Source organism: Thermobia domestica, chromosome 6 (assembly GCF_964235325.1).
Source record: "Thermobia domestica chromosome 6, izTheDome1.hap1.1, whole genome shotgun sequence".
Lineage (NCBI taxonomy): Eukaryota > Metazoa > Arthropoda > Insecta > Zygentoma > Lepismatidae > Thermobia > Thermobia domestica.
Window position 1 is genome coordinate 300,055,007 of NC_137459.1, and position 13,439 is coordinate 300,068,445.

The 13,439-nt window shown below is 34.2% G+C and overlaps 1 protein-coding gene across 2 annotated transcripts in view; it reads right to left on the reverse strand.

Annotated features, from left to right (window-relative positions):
• The window catches only part of Fim (plastin-2 fimbrin), a 163,740-nt gene that overhangs the window by 42,840 nt on the left and 107,461 nt on the right, over positions 1–13,439 (reverse strand). For both annotated transcript variants that reach the window (XM_081762903.1, XM_081762902.1), the window contains exons 4-6: positions 9,005–9,212; positions 8,170–8,324; positions 1,954–2,059 (exon numbers count right to left, since the gene is read on the reverse strand). In XM_081762903.1, the coding sequence (XP_081619029.1) occupies positions 1,954–2,059; positions 8,170–8,324; positions 9,005–9,212 (469 nt within the window). The remainder of the gene's footprint in view (positions 1–1,953; positions 2,060–8,169; positions 8,325–9,004; positions 9,213–13,439) is intronic.

Here is a 13,439-nt window from a genome sequence, read left to right on the forward strand (position 1 = left end):
CATTGGATTTTTCTCTTCTTATTTTCTATCTCCACAGTTTCTGAAATACCCGTTCTTCACAGGGGAGGATATGTATATGGCAAATATTTGAATCTCCTTCCTCCTTAGAATACTCACTCCAATGATGATAATTCACAAGATACTCTACATCTGGCTGAAATTTTGAAGTACCCTACTTCCAAAGACTACGAACTTTAATAGCAGTGATATGATAAAATTCCACCTTAAAGACTATATTCCAAAAGTTATTTCAAACGGGTCAGCCATTTTCCCGATCACGAAAACTATAATTTCAACATTATTCTCGATCTTTTTGGATATTTTATTTTCCGCCCTTCCATGCTGATGAAGGCTGAACGTGGACTTAAAACAGCCTCGCGATTATCAATATTAATCTTAGCAATTCCGAAAAATATGGCTTCGGCACTATGTGTCGTTTTCGATTACTTTTACGTTAGCCCTTTCCGACCCCACCTAGGGGGTGGTAGGGGTGTCTTACCCCCACTGGGGACTGAACATGAACGGCGTCGGGAGAGTCAATATTCGTATGAGTGACCACGAAATTTATTTATTCGATATTAATATCTGTCCTCCATCTGCTTATTAGCGTATGAAATATGTTGTGCAGGCTTGAATTCCGTTATGTACAATCGAATTAAATCATTGAACATAACTAAAACATAATAAATAGCGTTTAAATAGCAATTAAAGGTCAGTCTTGGATAAAACCAAGTTAAAATCTACTGAAGGTTTTATGTGTATTTCACTTGCTAAGCTTTCATTTGGCTCTTTTTTCCGCATGTTATTTCTATAATAACTTAAGAAAGAACACCGAGAGTGTGTGTTCGAAATTACATTACTTTTGCTTTAGTGAAGTCTCTCAGGCGAAAGCTATTGAATACGAAGTAAAAAGGAGGTGGCAACTGCGAATTGACCAATCACGGCTATCACCAATCGACATTATTGTATTCTTTTGTGTACATATAAATATTTACTTGGTGACCAAATGGGTTGATTTGGACTTCAGCGTTCCGTTTAGCATCGTGGCTATGAGATCTGAACCACATGAGTTCACATTAGAAAAAAGAAGCAGGAAGGCTAGTACGCTATCTTGCCACAAGCCTTATATAGTGACCGGAGATGCAACCTCACTGAAGAAAACATTGTAAATCTTAATAGTTTCCTGGACTTGCGACCTCAATAACTTTATTTTCTGGGACGTTTCAGAAAAGATTTGAATCTATCCAGTAAATTTTGAGTACTCATAATGTAATTAATTTCGGTACTGTTCGTAGAAATATTTGCATTTCAAATTTACAACTTTTGTCTAAAACTCTGCACCTTCCTTAATCAACAATTTGCTTTTTTGTTTTCTTTTCTTTTCTTCTTTCGCCGTTTTAACCAAAATTTTGCACCCAAAATTCTTAGCTCTATTCATCAGCATGCGTAACCCTTTTAAACTGAAGGATATTGTTCCAGGGTTATTCTGACAAGCAATCATAATATACACAACTGTTTTAGTACTAATCATTGTTTGCATATCTGATCATGTTCCTAACTTTTTGTAGGTAATGTAAATAAACAGCATGCAATAAATGGAAACTAACTGAAATCTCCGATTCATACGCAGACATTTCTGTAAGTGATATTCTATCTTTCATTTAACCCTTCGAACTTCCGTCAATGTTAGTAGCAGAAAGATTAAGGTTAAATGCATATTAAATAAATATGAATCCACTGTAATGACTAGCTCATCTGAGAATCATCAAATTCTCTTAGCTATACTTGCATGTATGTTTCTACGCAAGAACTGGAATTGTTCCACTTAGACCTAGCAGTATGTAATGTACCCGGTACGACATCCTAAGAAAATTACTTGTGCTCAATGAATGGTGTAATGAAATACAAGAAGAAGAAGAAGAAGTTCTGAAATTCTTACATTAATATACTTACCATAAGTGCCTCAGTGGTAACATTGGCATCTGCTGGTGCAATTTGTTTTAATAAGTGACTATATACTTCAGAATCTTGAATATCAGTAGTAAAATTAGTGCAACGTCTGTAAAGAAGAAAGTTCATGTTGCTTTATGAAAATGTATACTGAACAGTACATCTGAACTTTAAAGATAACAAAATATCTACTACGTCTAGACACATTTGCGACAATCATGTGCGAATCCACTTTTCCTTCTCATAAAAATATTTATGTCTGAACTTCGAAGTCGATAGACAAGATTTTAGTGTATTTCCTTCCAACTTTATGTCTAAACTCTTAACTAATTCTCTTGTTGACCCGTAACGGATCTAGAGTTTTACAGGAGGAAAGTCGCATTGACAGTGGTGGCAAAACCGGCCTTTCAAAGATGAAGATTTAAACTGGAAGTGGTAGAAGATATCTACGACTTCTGGCTTCAGTAGAGAGACAAGGGAGAAGAAGATCGAATCTATTTTTGAAGCGCAGAATACATTAAAAAAAGATTTCTATCACTTTCAGTTTGAATAAAGAATTAAGGTTAGAAATGAAACTTATTCTTGAGACAATGAATCAATAAAGAAAATAAAAATTCGTTATACCTTACCGTTTCTGCTCTGTTACCTGTCAACAGACGGACAAACATTCTTCGTTTTATAAGACTTCCCATACTTGTGTATAGCATGGTTTGGAAAAGTAAAATTAAGTAAATTAAAATAAAGCTTGTAGCTGATTAACTAATCATTGAAGTGACTACTTAAATTGTTTTAACTTCGTGATTGTTAATTTGTTTATTGCTATTGTATCTTTGGTTACATATTTTGTTGTATAGCTTTAGTCTTCTCTAATTATTGTGTGTACAAGAAAATACTGTCCTTTACTTTTCTAAACGTATGTGTATTTATATATGACACAGTTCCAAAAATATAGACGGGAGAGAGAGAGAGAGAGGCAATATATTCAAAATATTGCTTTGCGGTGGAGTTGGATAATGGAAAAAAAGTCCCTTAACACTTTTTCCTGCAGAACATACACTCCTGACTATAAAGCACTAGTTCCCGCCCTTCCCAAGATTTCAAGTTAACAAAAAATAAAAATTTGCGTAAAGCATTTCTAAAATTATTTATTGTTTTTAGCTTACAAAATAATATACAGGGTGGCCCAAAAGTAGGTATACACCCCTGCATTGATTAAAAAAATTAAATGAAATGATATCTGAGTTTTACGCCTCACGATTATGCCGGCTAGGCTAGGCTAAAGGAGACGATGATGATTAGAAATGAGTGAAATGGTGGAATGAAAAAAGTGGGAAGAAACGGGAGAGCCTCGAGAAAAACGCACACGGTATTTGTCCACCACAAAGTTCACTTGGCGCGAGCTGGGACCAAACCAAGGACCCCATGCACCAGAGGTGAACGCTCTACCACTGAGCCACCGCGGCCCCTGCATTGATCAAGTATAACATTCCAGCTCATTGGTTTATTTGCTTCGGCTGTTCCGAGATTAAGATATAAGTAAAAAGACATTAAGAACAAATAATAAACTAAGTCTACCTGATGGATAACAATAAGAAATGATATAAAAAGCAATCAGTACGGAAGTGTATACCTACTTTTGAGCCTCAGAGTGTCTCACCTAACTTTGCGACCTCAAATATTTCCGAAATAACAAAAAAAAAAAATTGACAAATCTGGTTAGGCAAAAGTGTACTCATGCCAGGGGCCTAAAAATTCTGTAAACAACAAGTGCCCCCAGGGGTCCCATCATAGGGCCCTAGGGGCAAACTCGAAAATTTCAAATGGAAACTCAATATTTTTATTGCAGATTCTGATTTTACGATCAAAACTAAGCAACTTTTACTTAAAACACTTTTTCGTTGTTCTAATAGATGGCGCTGTAATCGCAAAAAATAAATATCACCGTACGCTACCTGGGATTGATGATGAACTAAATAACTCGAGGAATACACGTGCAATTAAAAAGCACGAAATATGTGACCAATATTTTAAAAAGGCTTAGCATAAAACAAAATTGCTTTCATTTACATTTCAATGCGACCATGGTAGACAATTACGGTATGGAAAAGAAAGATTTTGTGTTTTGCAACAAGAAATATCTTCCTTAGAATTGTAAAGGTCAAGTAGACCAATATGTTTATTAAATATCAAGTGACATGGACAGATTAAATAAAATCATTATTTCACACTAGTACGTAAAAGCACAAATGACAAAGGAGATTTCACAGGAGAACAAATTTACAAAACCTGGATAAAGCGCAAAGAAACTTAATTGATATACAGGACTATTTAAATGATCTTCACGATTTCGAAGATTAGTAACTCAACTTTGTTTAGTCACAATGGCATACAGCTTATGTTAAATTAGAGAAAACTCAAAATTATTTTTTGTTTATAAACACATGCGTGTTATGTTCCTTGCCAAAGCTGCTCAAGATGAGTGGTTTGTAATTCAACATACATCAGTTTGATAGTATAATTCTTGGCACACTCTTTTTTTACATTCCAGAGAGAGAAAATCCATCTGCTTCTTAAATACGTTCTCAAAGTTCAGTTAAATTGTTAGGGAGAGGTGACTGATACACTTAGATTTAACATAACCCTAACTTCGTTGAAAATTCCGTTTCACATGGAAGTAGAGAATAAAAAAAAAAAAAAAAAAAAACGTTGTCCTGTCTTAGTTTCCTCCTATGTAAAATTACTGTTACCCTCGTTACGGAACGCGTAACTACACATTAGCTCTACCAGCCACGTAGTGTCTTCCCGTTTTTTTTCCTTTCTTTCTTTCTTTGAAGAACTTGATCATCATGAGTCCCCTTGCCTCTCTCGACTTGGTTGTCTAAAATTGGCAGATGAACAAAGTGTAACTGATGTTTCACAACATACGCTCAAACTGCACACCATTCTTGGTCTGGCAGTGTGCACTTCGATGATAAAACACAAATACTGCATTCCTGGTGACGTTCAGTTCAATAAGTGCAACTTCAACAACCCTTTGACGAACATTATCCAAAGTGGTTGGTATTGTTTGATATAGAAACAATACTTGGAGTTTTAGATAAACCCAGAAAAAGTAGTATAGTGGCGATAAATCAGGGGAACAGAGAATGAGCGGGCCACCCAATCTCACCTCTTTTGCAAATCCGTTATTTAGGAAATTCCGTGTTAAGAAATTGCCGCATATTTACACGTTGTGTGGTCTTGTACATCTTGCTGAAACCATCTGTGGGCAAAATTGTCTTCTGCAGTATCTCTCATTGCTGGAACTATTTGATTTCGAAGCATTTCCTCACACAGTTCAGAAGCCAAATTGTTATTAATTAAAAAAAGGGCCCAATTATTGTATATTTAGCACTGAAGTCCAGATATTCAACTTTTCAGGATGTAGTGTGTGTTTGAAAGGACCAATGAGATTGTTGTCAAATCAAAATCTGCTATTACGTCTGTTAATGTAACCGGTTAGGTGGAACGTGCCTTCCTCAGAGAACACAATGCTGGTAAGAAACGTAGGATCATCATTGGTTTGTTTCATCATATCTTTACAAAATTCTACACGGCGGTCAAAGACATCTTCATTCAGTTGATGTATCACATGAATTTTGTATGGGTAGAACTTCATTTTCTTTAACATTCTTCTCGCAGACATGGACTAATGTCATATTGTTCCGCAGTTTTATGAATGCTAAGTTGAGTATTTTCAACGAATGACTGCAACATCAAGATGTTTGTCGCCGATTTCGGTCGACCAGGAATGTTACAATCCTTTATAGTTACCGTTTTCTCGACGCGTCTTACGATACACTCACTCGACAGTAGGTCTCGAAATGGGATTGTGTGGGACGCGAATTTTTTCGTTAAATATTACCCTTACTTCAGCACATGACCTTCGGTTATTGCCCATCCTCGTATCATCAAGAGCGTTAGAACTTTACTTTGAGAGCAGTTGAAATACAGTTGAAATACAGTAGAAATATAGTTTGAGTGTTGAGAGGTTCTCTGTAATAATGCCTACTGCTACAATTATCTAATCATGGCTTCTACGTTGCTGGACCGTAATTTACAATCAACCATAAGTATTTACAGAACATGACATAGGGGTGACACATATGTGTCTTCTGGTCAAATGTTATTTGTTCCACTAAATTTATAAGAGCCCAATTACTCTCTTAGATCTACCGATCAACTTTACATGTTCATATTTACTTCCACTTCTCAAATGGAATTATACGCAGTTTCAAATCAAATCGTAATTATGCACATCTACATAACAATAACAACAAAATAATGATGTCCTTTTAAACTTTAATAGATCCACCGATCAACTTTGTGTGCTCACTTTCAATTTTATCTCTCAGGTAAAATCACATGGTCTATATTCAAATCAAATCGCATTATACATATCTACATAAACATGTCAGAAATGAATAACTTAATTCTCTTTTGACACTATGCCCGATTATTAATTGAAACTTCATGACCCAACGGAGAGCTAAAGTAAATAAACTTTCATAGTGTCCACAAGCTCACAAAAAAGATATCAGTTCTTGATGAATATTATTATCACAAACTTGTGTTCTAACTTTGTTTGCAAGTCTTAGCAACATCATCACACAGCACATACAGTTCTTGAACCAGCTTTTCATTTATCAACCTCAGGTACAACGATATTATTATTTTTGCGATTTATGTTATCTAGGAGGACAACGAAAAAAAAAAAAAAAGGCGTATTTTCGGTCACAGTATCCGAATCTGCATTAATGGAGTGGATTTCTATTTGGAATTTTGGGAAGATAACTTCATTTTATGTTAGTTGAATAGATCTTTTAAAATGATTGGACACGTACTTAAATTGCAAGTGTATTTCTCGAGGTATTTAGATTATCACTAGCCTTGGGTGACGTACACGCGTACGATGATATTCATTTATTTTTGCTCCAGCTAGTAGAATAACGCAAATGTGCTTCAACTAAAAGTTCATTATTTTCGATCGCAAAATCAGAATTTGCAATAAAAATAGGGTGTTTCCATTTAAAACTTTCAAGTTGGCTTCCAGGGCTCTATGATGGGACCCCTGGGAGCACTTGTTGTTCACAGAATTTTATAGGCCCCTGACATTTTTAGGTAACTAGATTTGTTACATTTTTTGTTATTTCGGAAATATTTGAAAGTTAGGTGAGACACCCTGTATATATATATATATATATATATATATATATATATATATATATATATATATATATATATATATATATATATATATATATGTGTGTGTGTGTATATATATATATTTATTTATTTATTTATTTACATAAATATTAAGGTTGCTGTGTTATATTTTTATACCATGAAAGACTTACGATCTAAAAATTTTATTCGTTATTAAACTGAATTAACTCTGTTGGTGAAATTTATAAGCGCAGTCATCGCTGTGCAAAACACTATTACTAGGATTTGTTACACTAGGAAAGTCACTCATGTACATAAAATTGGTTGTTATATTCAGTCTTATTTTTCTACATATGATTGTTAATTGAACTTTACTTTACTATCCTTATTTCTGTAAACTGCATTCTGTCTTTTAGGCAAGACTAGAATCAGTCACATGTAATCTTCTTAAACCATGTAATCTTCTTAAACCATAATGGTTCAGTTCGGCTAACAATATGACTTACCAACGTCAAAAGTCAAAGCTAAATCTAGGAAGCAGCAAAGAGAGATTTCTTCCTTTTTCTTTGATAGTTTAATATCAGACAGAAAATTAAAATTATTATTTATGTCCCTTCTTTTTTCTACTTTCATAGAGAGTACGCCATTATCATTTGAATGGAGTTCACCCAAAAAGATGTCCTTTTTGAAAATTCTGGAAAACACCAGCAAGACCGAAATTGGTTTCAACTGATAGGGTTCAGACAGAAAGTGAAGAGAAGTTCTTTCAGTTTCCGTGTTCTGTCTATTCCTGAAGTCTAACAACAGTAAAAGAGCGAGTAAATGTTAGTACTTCGGATGTATGAAGAAAAATATCCATACAATAGTAGTAAGTGGACAAGCGTTATCGATAAGCTCTCCTGTAAAATTTGCAAAATGGCGCACAGTAACAACCCTGGAGAATAAATCATCATAAGAAATATGAAGATATGAACTGATACTACTCTATAGAAACTACAATACTGTACAGCTTACCTTGCAATACCAGCTCTCTGCAAATGATGATTCACCCATCTCAACAGGATGGCTTCTGGTGACATTTTCATTAGCTCTTCTATTCTTTCATCGTCTCGTAAAAGCGTAGCCAATCCCGGACAATTTTCAAGTGTGATTTGGTTGAAAAGACCGATCTATGAAAAGAATAATAAACATATAAATAGACCACAACAAAAGTTATAGTGCAAGATTAGTAAATTGTAAATTCGAGTAGAACAATTGAAATTACAATAAAATTCAGAAATTACCTTTATTTACTTATTTACTTATTTGAGTGATATGTTTGGTAATTAGAAAACAAACTATTTCGTGAATTTCCAACAGTGGCGATGTTGGATGAGCAAACTTGCTCAAGTTAGCTTCAATCTACGATATTAATAAAGAAAAAAATCAAATAAAATTCGAGCTTTTCTGTTAGCTAGTTAGATTACACAGTACAAATAAAATAGAATACGAAATCTTACGCAATTATATCCTGTAATGCATAATAGAATAGTTAAAATAGGAATGTGTGTTTAAAAATTTTGTCGAAACGTTATATTGGAGTGAGCAATTTTTGTTTTCGCAGTGTACGGCGTTTCTAAATATACACCGAGTGAAATTGGAAACTGGAAGCTGTCAAACTGATAAATGAATAAAAGTTTCTAAGGAATGGCTTTTGTAACTTATATCAAAATATACCTTGCTACTAAGATACACATAGGAAAAAACTATGATATCCTCACTTAAAAGAATGGAATTCTTAAGATAATAGAAGCTATATTTTATTAATTGATCTATTCCACTAATAGAAACAAATTGTATTAAAACTTACCCTGATGATCTGCCACAATAATCCCAATACTAAGTGAGGCTTGCCTTTTGCCAAGTCATGTGCATCAATATTAACGATGTTACAACCAATAGACTGAGCAGAATTCAACGCCAGAGTAAGGTTTTCATGCTTGGTATAAAGAGTTAAATTCTTCTTGTTGATAGCTCTCTCGTCTATTGTATCCGGACAAGAATGGTTGATAATTTTGCTGAAAATGAACATGTATCGTTACTGAATACCTACTATGAAATGTAAAAAATAATTTTCTGTTGCTTATCATTCATAACTACATATACAATGAAAATTCTTATTCTTTAATCGTACTAATAGTTTTCGGAGAAAAATTTGGAAAGATGAACAGAAACAGAATTAAAGCGCACAAAAATACTACGTCAACCTTGTGTACTAAAGTAGTGTTGAACCTACTATAGCTACTTTAATTATAAATTAACACAACAATCAGAAGCATTGGAACTTGCGGTGTTGTGATTCAACTTACTAATTTATTTTTTACAACATTTCCATTAAATATACTCTTCAGTTTACTATGCGTCCATAGGAAAGTTTTTAACCGCCATCTTTAAGTAGTAACACACAAATATAAAAACTCATTGATGTTACAATACCTATGAAATTTGGTTGCTGAAATGGCGGGAAATCGAACCATTGTCTTCCACTTGAACGGTGGATATTCTTTCGATGAATTATTAGCTCATAAGGGTCGCTCGACTTGCAGATCCCTCGACACTAATGCCTAACATCATTCATAAACGAAATCTAAACTTACAGTTACCTTCAGGTATTATTTTCTCTTTTCCAGTTTTGTAAAAGAGTAACATCGAGAAATAAAATGACAACATACCGAATACAATGCTTAAAATTATGCCTACATAAATTTATTAAGAGTTGTTCGACAATCTTGAACATGTATTTTTTCATCTTAATTTTCTGTCGTTTGGAATTTAATTCACGCATGCCTTCCTTCGAAATTACTCCAGAATTTAAATTCTGATGAAAATAGCCGTGTTCACTGGACTTTAAAAGACTGAAAATTTTTGATTCACTATGGTTCCAGTAAGAAACGCGCAATCTTAATTTCTATGCATACAAAAAAGAAAGAAAGAAAAAAGTCAAAGAACTCCGTATTTTGATAGTTCAATCAAACGCTATTATGAAATACACAGTATGCCAAAAAGAAAGTAGATAACATGTGTCATATTGCTCATTCAATAGGCTACTTTAAATTACTGAAAATTCAGAATACTAAACACAGAAAAAACGAAACATCGCTAACTACTTGAAATAGTTTGTTGAGCAAATCATACATAAAGAAACAGTTATTTGACATCCTTTCACAAATCTGGTAACACAAAAATACGCACGCACAAAACACGAAGCTCATGCATTCAGTAAACTCTCGATTATCTGCGGTCTTCCTTTCCTTTCTTTTTTTCTTTTTTCGCGACGAAAAATTATATTAAAATAAAATCTACAATGACAAAATTATAAAATTAGGACACTACTGCTAAAAAAAAAAGGAAAAAAAATTCAATTGCAAATAAAGAAGAGATATTTTAATGCGAAAAAACAAAAACAGTTTACACGTTTTTTTGTGCGTGTGTGTGTGTGTGTGTGTGTGAATACGTAAACTAACAAACTTGTACGAAGGTTCGAAAAACACAACACACTTGGGCCCATGTGGGTTTTTTCGGGCTTTTTTAGGTTTTATTGTTTCTTTTATCTTTTTGGAGAAAACTGGGTTCTTTATAGACGAAAATGAGTATCGAAAAATAGTATCCAATAATGATGAGCAAAAGAAGACAGAAACTCTATTGGTGTTGCATGTCGATTTCTGCGTACCAAGAGCCCTAGATTGCAAAACCAAGACCTACTGTCTTACGATTAATAGTGACGAGCAAAACGAGGCCAAGACTATTATGGTCTTAAGCTTTATCTTTCTGAAGGAAGTGTTGCCTTCATCTTGCATGCAAAACCAAGACTGAGATTGCATGTAGTATCACCTCTCGAAGTTTCTCAGTCTATTTTGGGATCATGGAAACAAACTGCCCAAGATAGTGTTAAAATTCCCTTCTGGAGAGTTTTCCCTCAAACAATGATTGACGTGTGAGTATGAAAGTAAATAATAATAATAAGAATAATTAGGCCCACAATACGGTGAGAAAAGGGAAAGTCCTGTTAAAACGAATCAAGGTGCTGCTAAAAGTCAGAAATTGTAAGTCCCTATTATACAGTGTTTGACTACTGTACTGTAAGAGTTCTATTCGAATCATTTGCTATCGTAGTTCGGTAAGAAGTAAGAACAAGTATTTGCAGGTGCTTTTTATTTTGATCTATAGTACAAGAAAAGAAACATAGAAAACTTTGTAAACATCATTATTCTTCTTTTTAGAGGTAAGTATTGATTTATGTACGCTAGGTAATTTGAAATTAATTTTAATTTTGTACTTTTTTTTTAAAGCTCAAAGCGAAAGTCTCGCATTTTCCATTTGGAAACCAATAATAACTTTCATAGAGATAATTCCAACACTTCAAATCTTGAAAGTGTACTTGCAGATACGACCTAGGCCCGTAATTAAAGGGTGGAATCCTTCGCAGAATATAAAAGATTGGAGAAAGAAAAGTCAAGGTCTCTTTTTGATAGTTAACATGCAGGTATTTATTTGGATCGAAAGAGCTTGTGATACTTATATTTTTGATTTTAAAAACTGTTCTTATCTGCTAAATGAGCTGAATAGCTTTACGAGACGTAAAGTTATTGGTAAAGTGGACTCCGAACCACTGCGTTACACAAAATCTCCACCGGCTTTGAACCCGCAATCACAGGTTCCGAAGGCGAGTGCTCTGGTCACCAGTGGGGTTCGTGACACTCTCAAATCCAGGTCCATGTTTAGAAACAGCAAAGGAAACCTCTCCTGCCATATATATAAATTTGTCGAAAATCAGTTGAAATTTCGAAAGATTCACATTACATATTAACTTATCTGCTGTGGATGTGACAAAAACGTGATTTGTGTGATTTATTCCAGTAATTAGTTGTTTCACCACTGCAGATACAAATTGCTGTAAGTGGTCGGATCTGGTAGGAAAACTAGCAATGAGGATTTAAAACTTGTGGGGAGCTCAAAGAGCAAGTGTAAACACTGCAAAAAAAAAAAAAATAAATAAATAAATAAATAAATAAATAAATAAATAAATAAATAAATAAATAAATAAATAAAATTTTAAAAATATGGAAAATTCAAAATAGAAAAGTACCCAAACATTATTAAGTACAGGTGATCAGCCAATTTTCTTAAATTTAGTTGAAAAGGACGTTCAACTTCAGTCCGTCCTCAAACATATTGTTGAAGTACAAAAATACTCTATTTTCGAAATACGCATCAGGCTCATGGGTGGCTGAAAGAGAATGGAATGCTCTTTCTCATCGATGGAATTCTCATCCTGCTTGTATCAAGACATTCATTGGCAAATACAACAATCATAGGGAAACACCTCTTGAATATAAAGATGAAATTGAAAAAACTATTTTAAAAAATGGCATTTACACCGAGGCTTTGTATTTGAAGAAACAGCTGAAAGTTGCTGCTGCGTTGGACACACTGCAATGTCAGTGAACCACCTTATTACGTACTGTTGAAGTGTGTTTAGATTCACTGAAAGAGGAAATGCTATCAGTCACTTTGAAAAGAGACTTAATCAAGTATTCCAACCCTTCCATTTTTCTTGGCAATATGATCGATACTAATTATATGGGACATCGCTTGAACAGTGAGCAAGAGCGCATAGCAGAAGAATGGATTTCCGAAGGAAATCCGGAATACCTTCCAGGCGTTATGGCTTTTAAAATTGAAGATACTGATTATTTCGCTTCATCTATGTTGCAAGAAAGTGTGACAAAGCAATTTCTCCCCGCAAAGTGCTGAAGAATCATGAAGTAATAGCCGAGAAGTGTTCAAAATTACCAGGTGGGTTCTATGATTGCTTCGTTTTCCTTCATTCAATCCCGATCCCCTGAACCGCCCAGCCGATCTCGATCAAATTTGTAACATGGATGAGGTTCGAGGCTGGGCTGGTTTTATGCTATTCATTTTGATGGTAGAACTGAAGGTTAAGGGAGGGGGTATAAGAAAATAAATAAAACTTAACTCCTGAACCATTCGACCGATCTTGCTCAAATTTTCAACATAGATGAGGTTTAGGCCTGGGATAGTTTTTATAATTTAAATTTTACGGAGCAACGTAGGGGAGGAGAAGGAGCGGGAGATATAAGAATCTATTTATATAAGATTGAAAGTGACTATTTTTCTAACTGAACTCTTGAACAATCCGACAGATCTCAATCAAATTTTCAAGATACATGAGGTTCGGATCTGGAAACACTTTTGTAATTTCACTTAACGGTAGATCCTAGGGG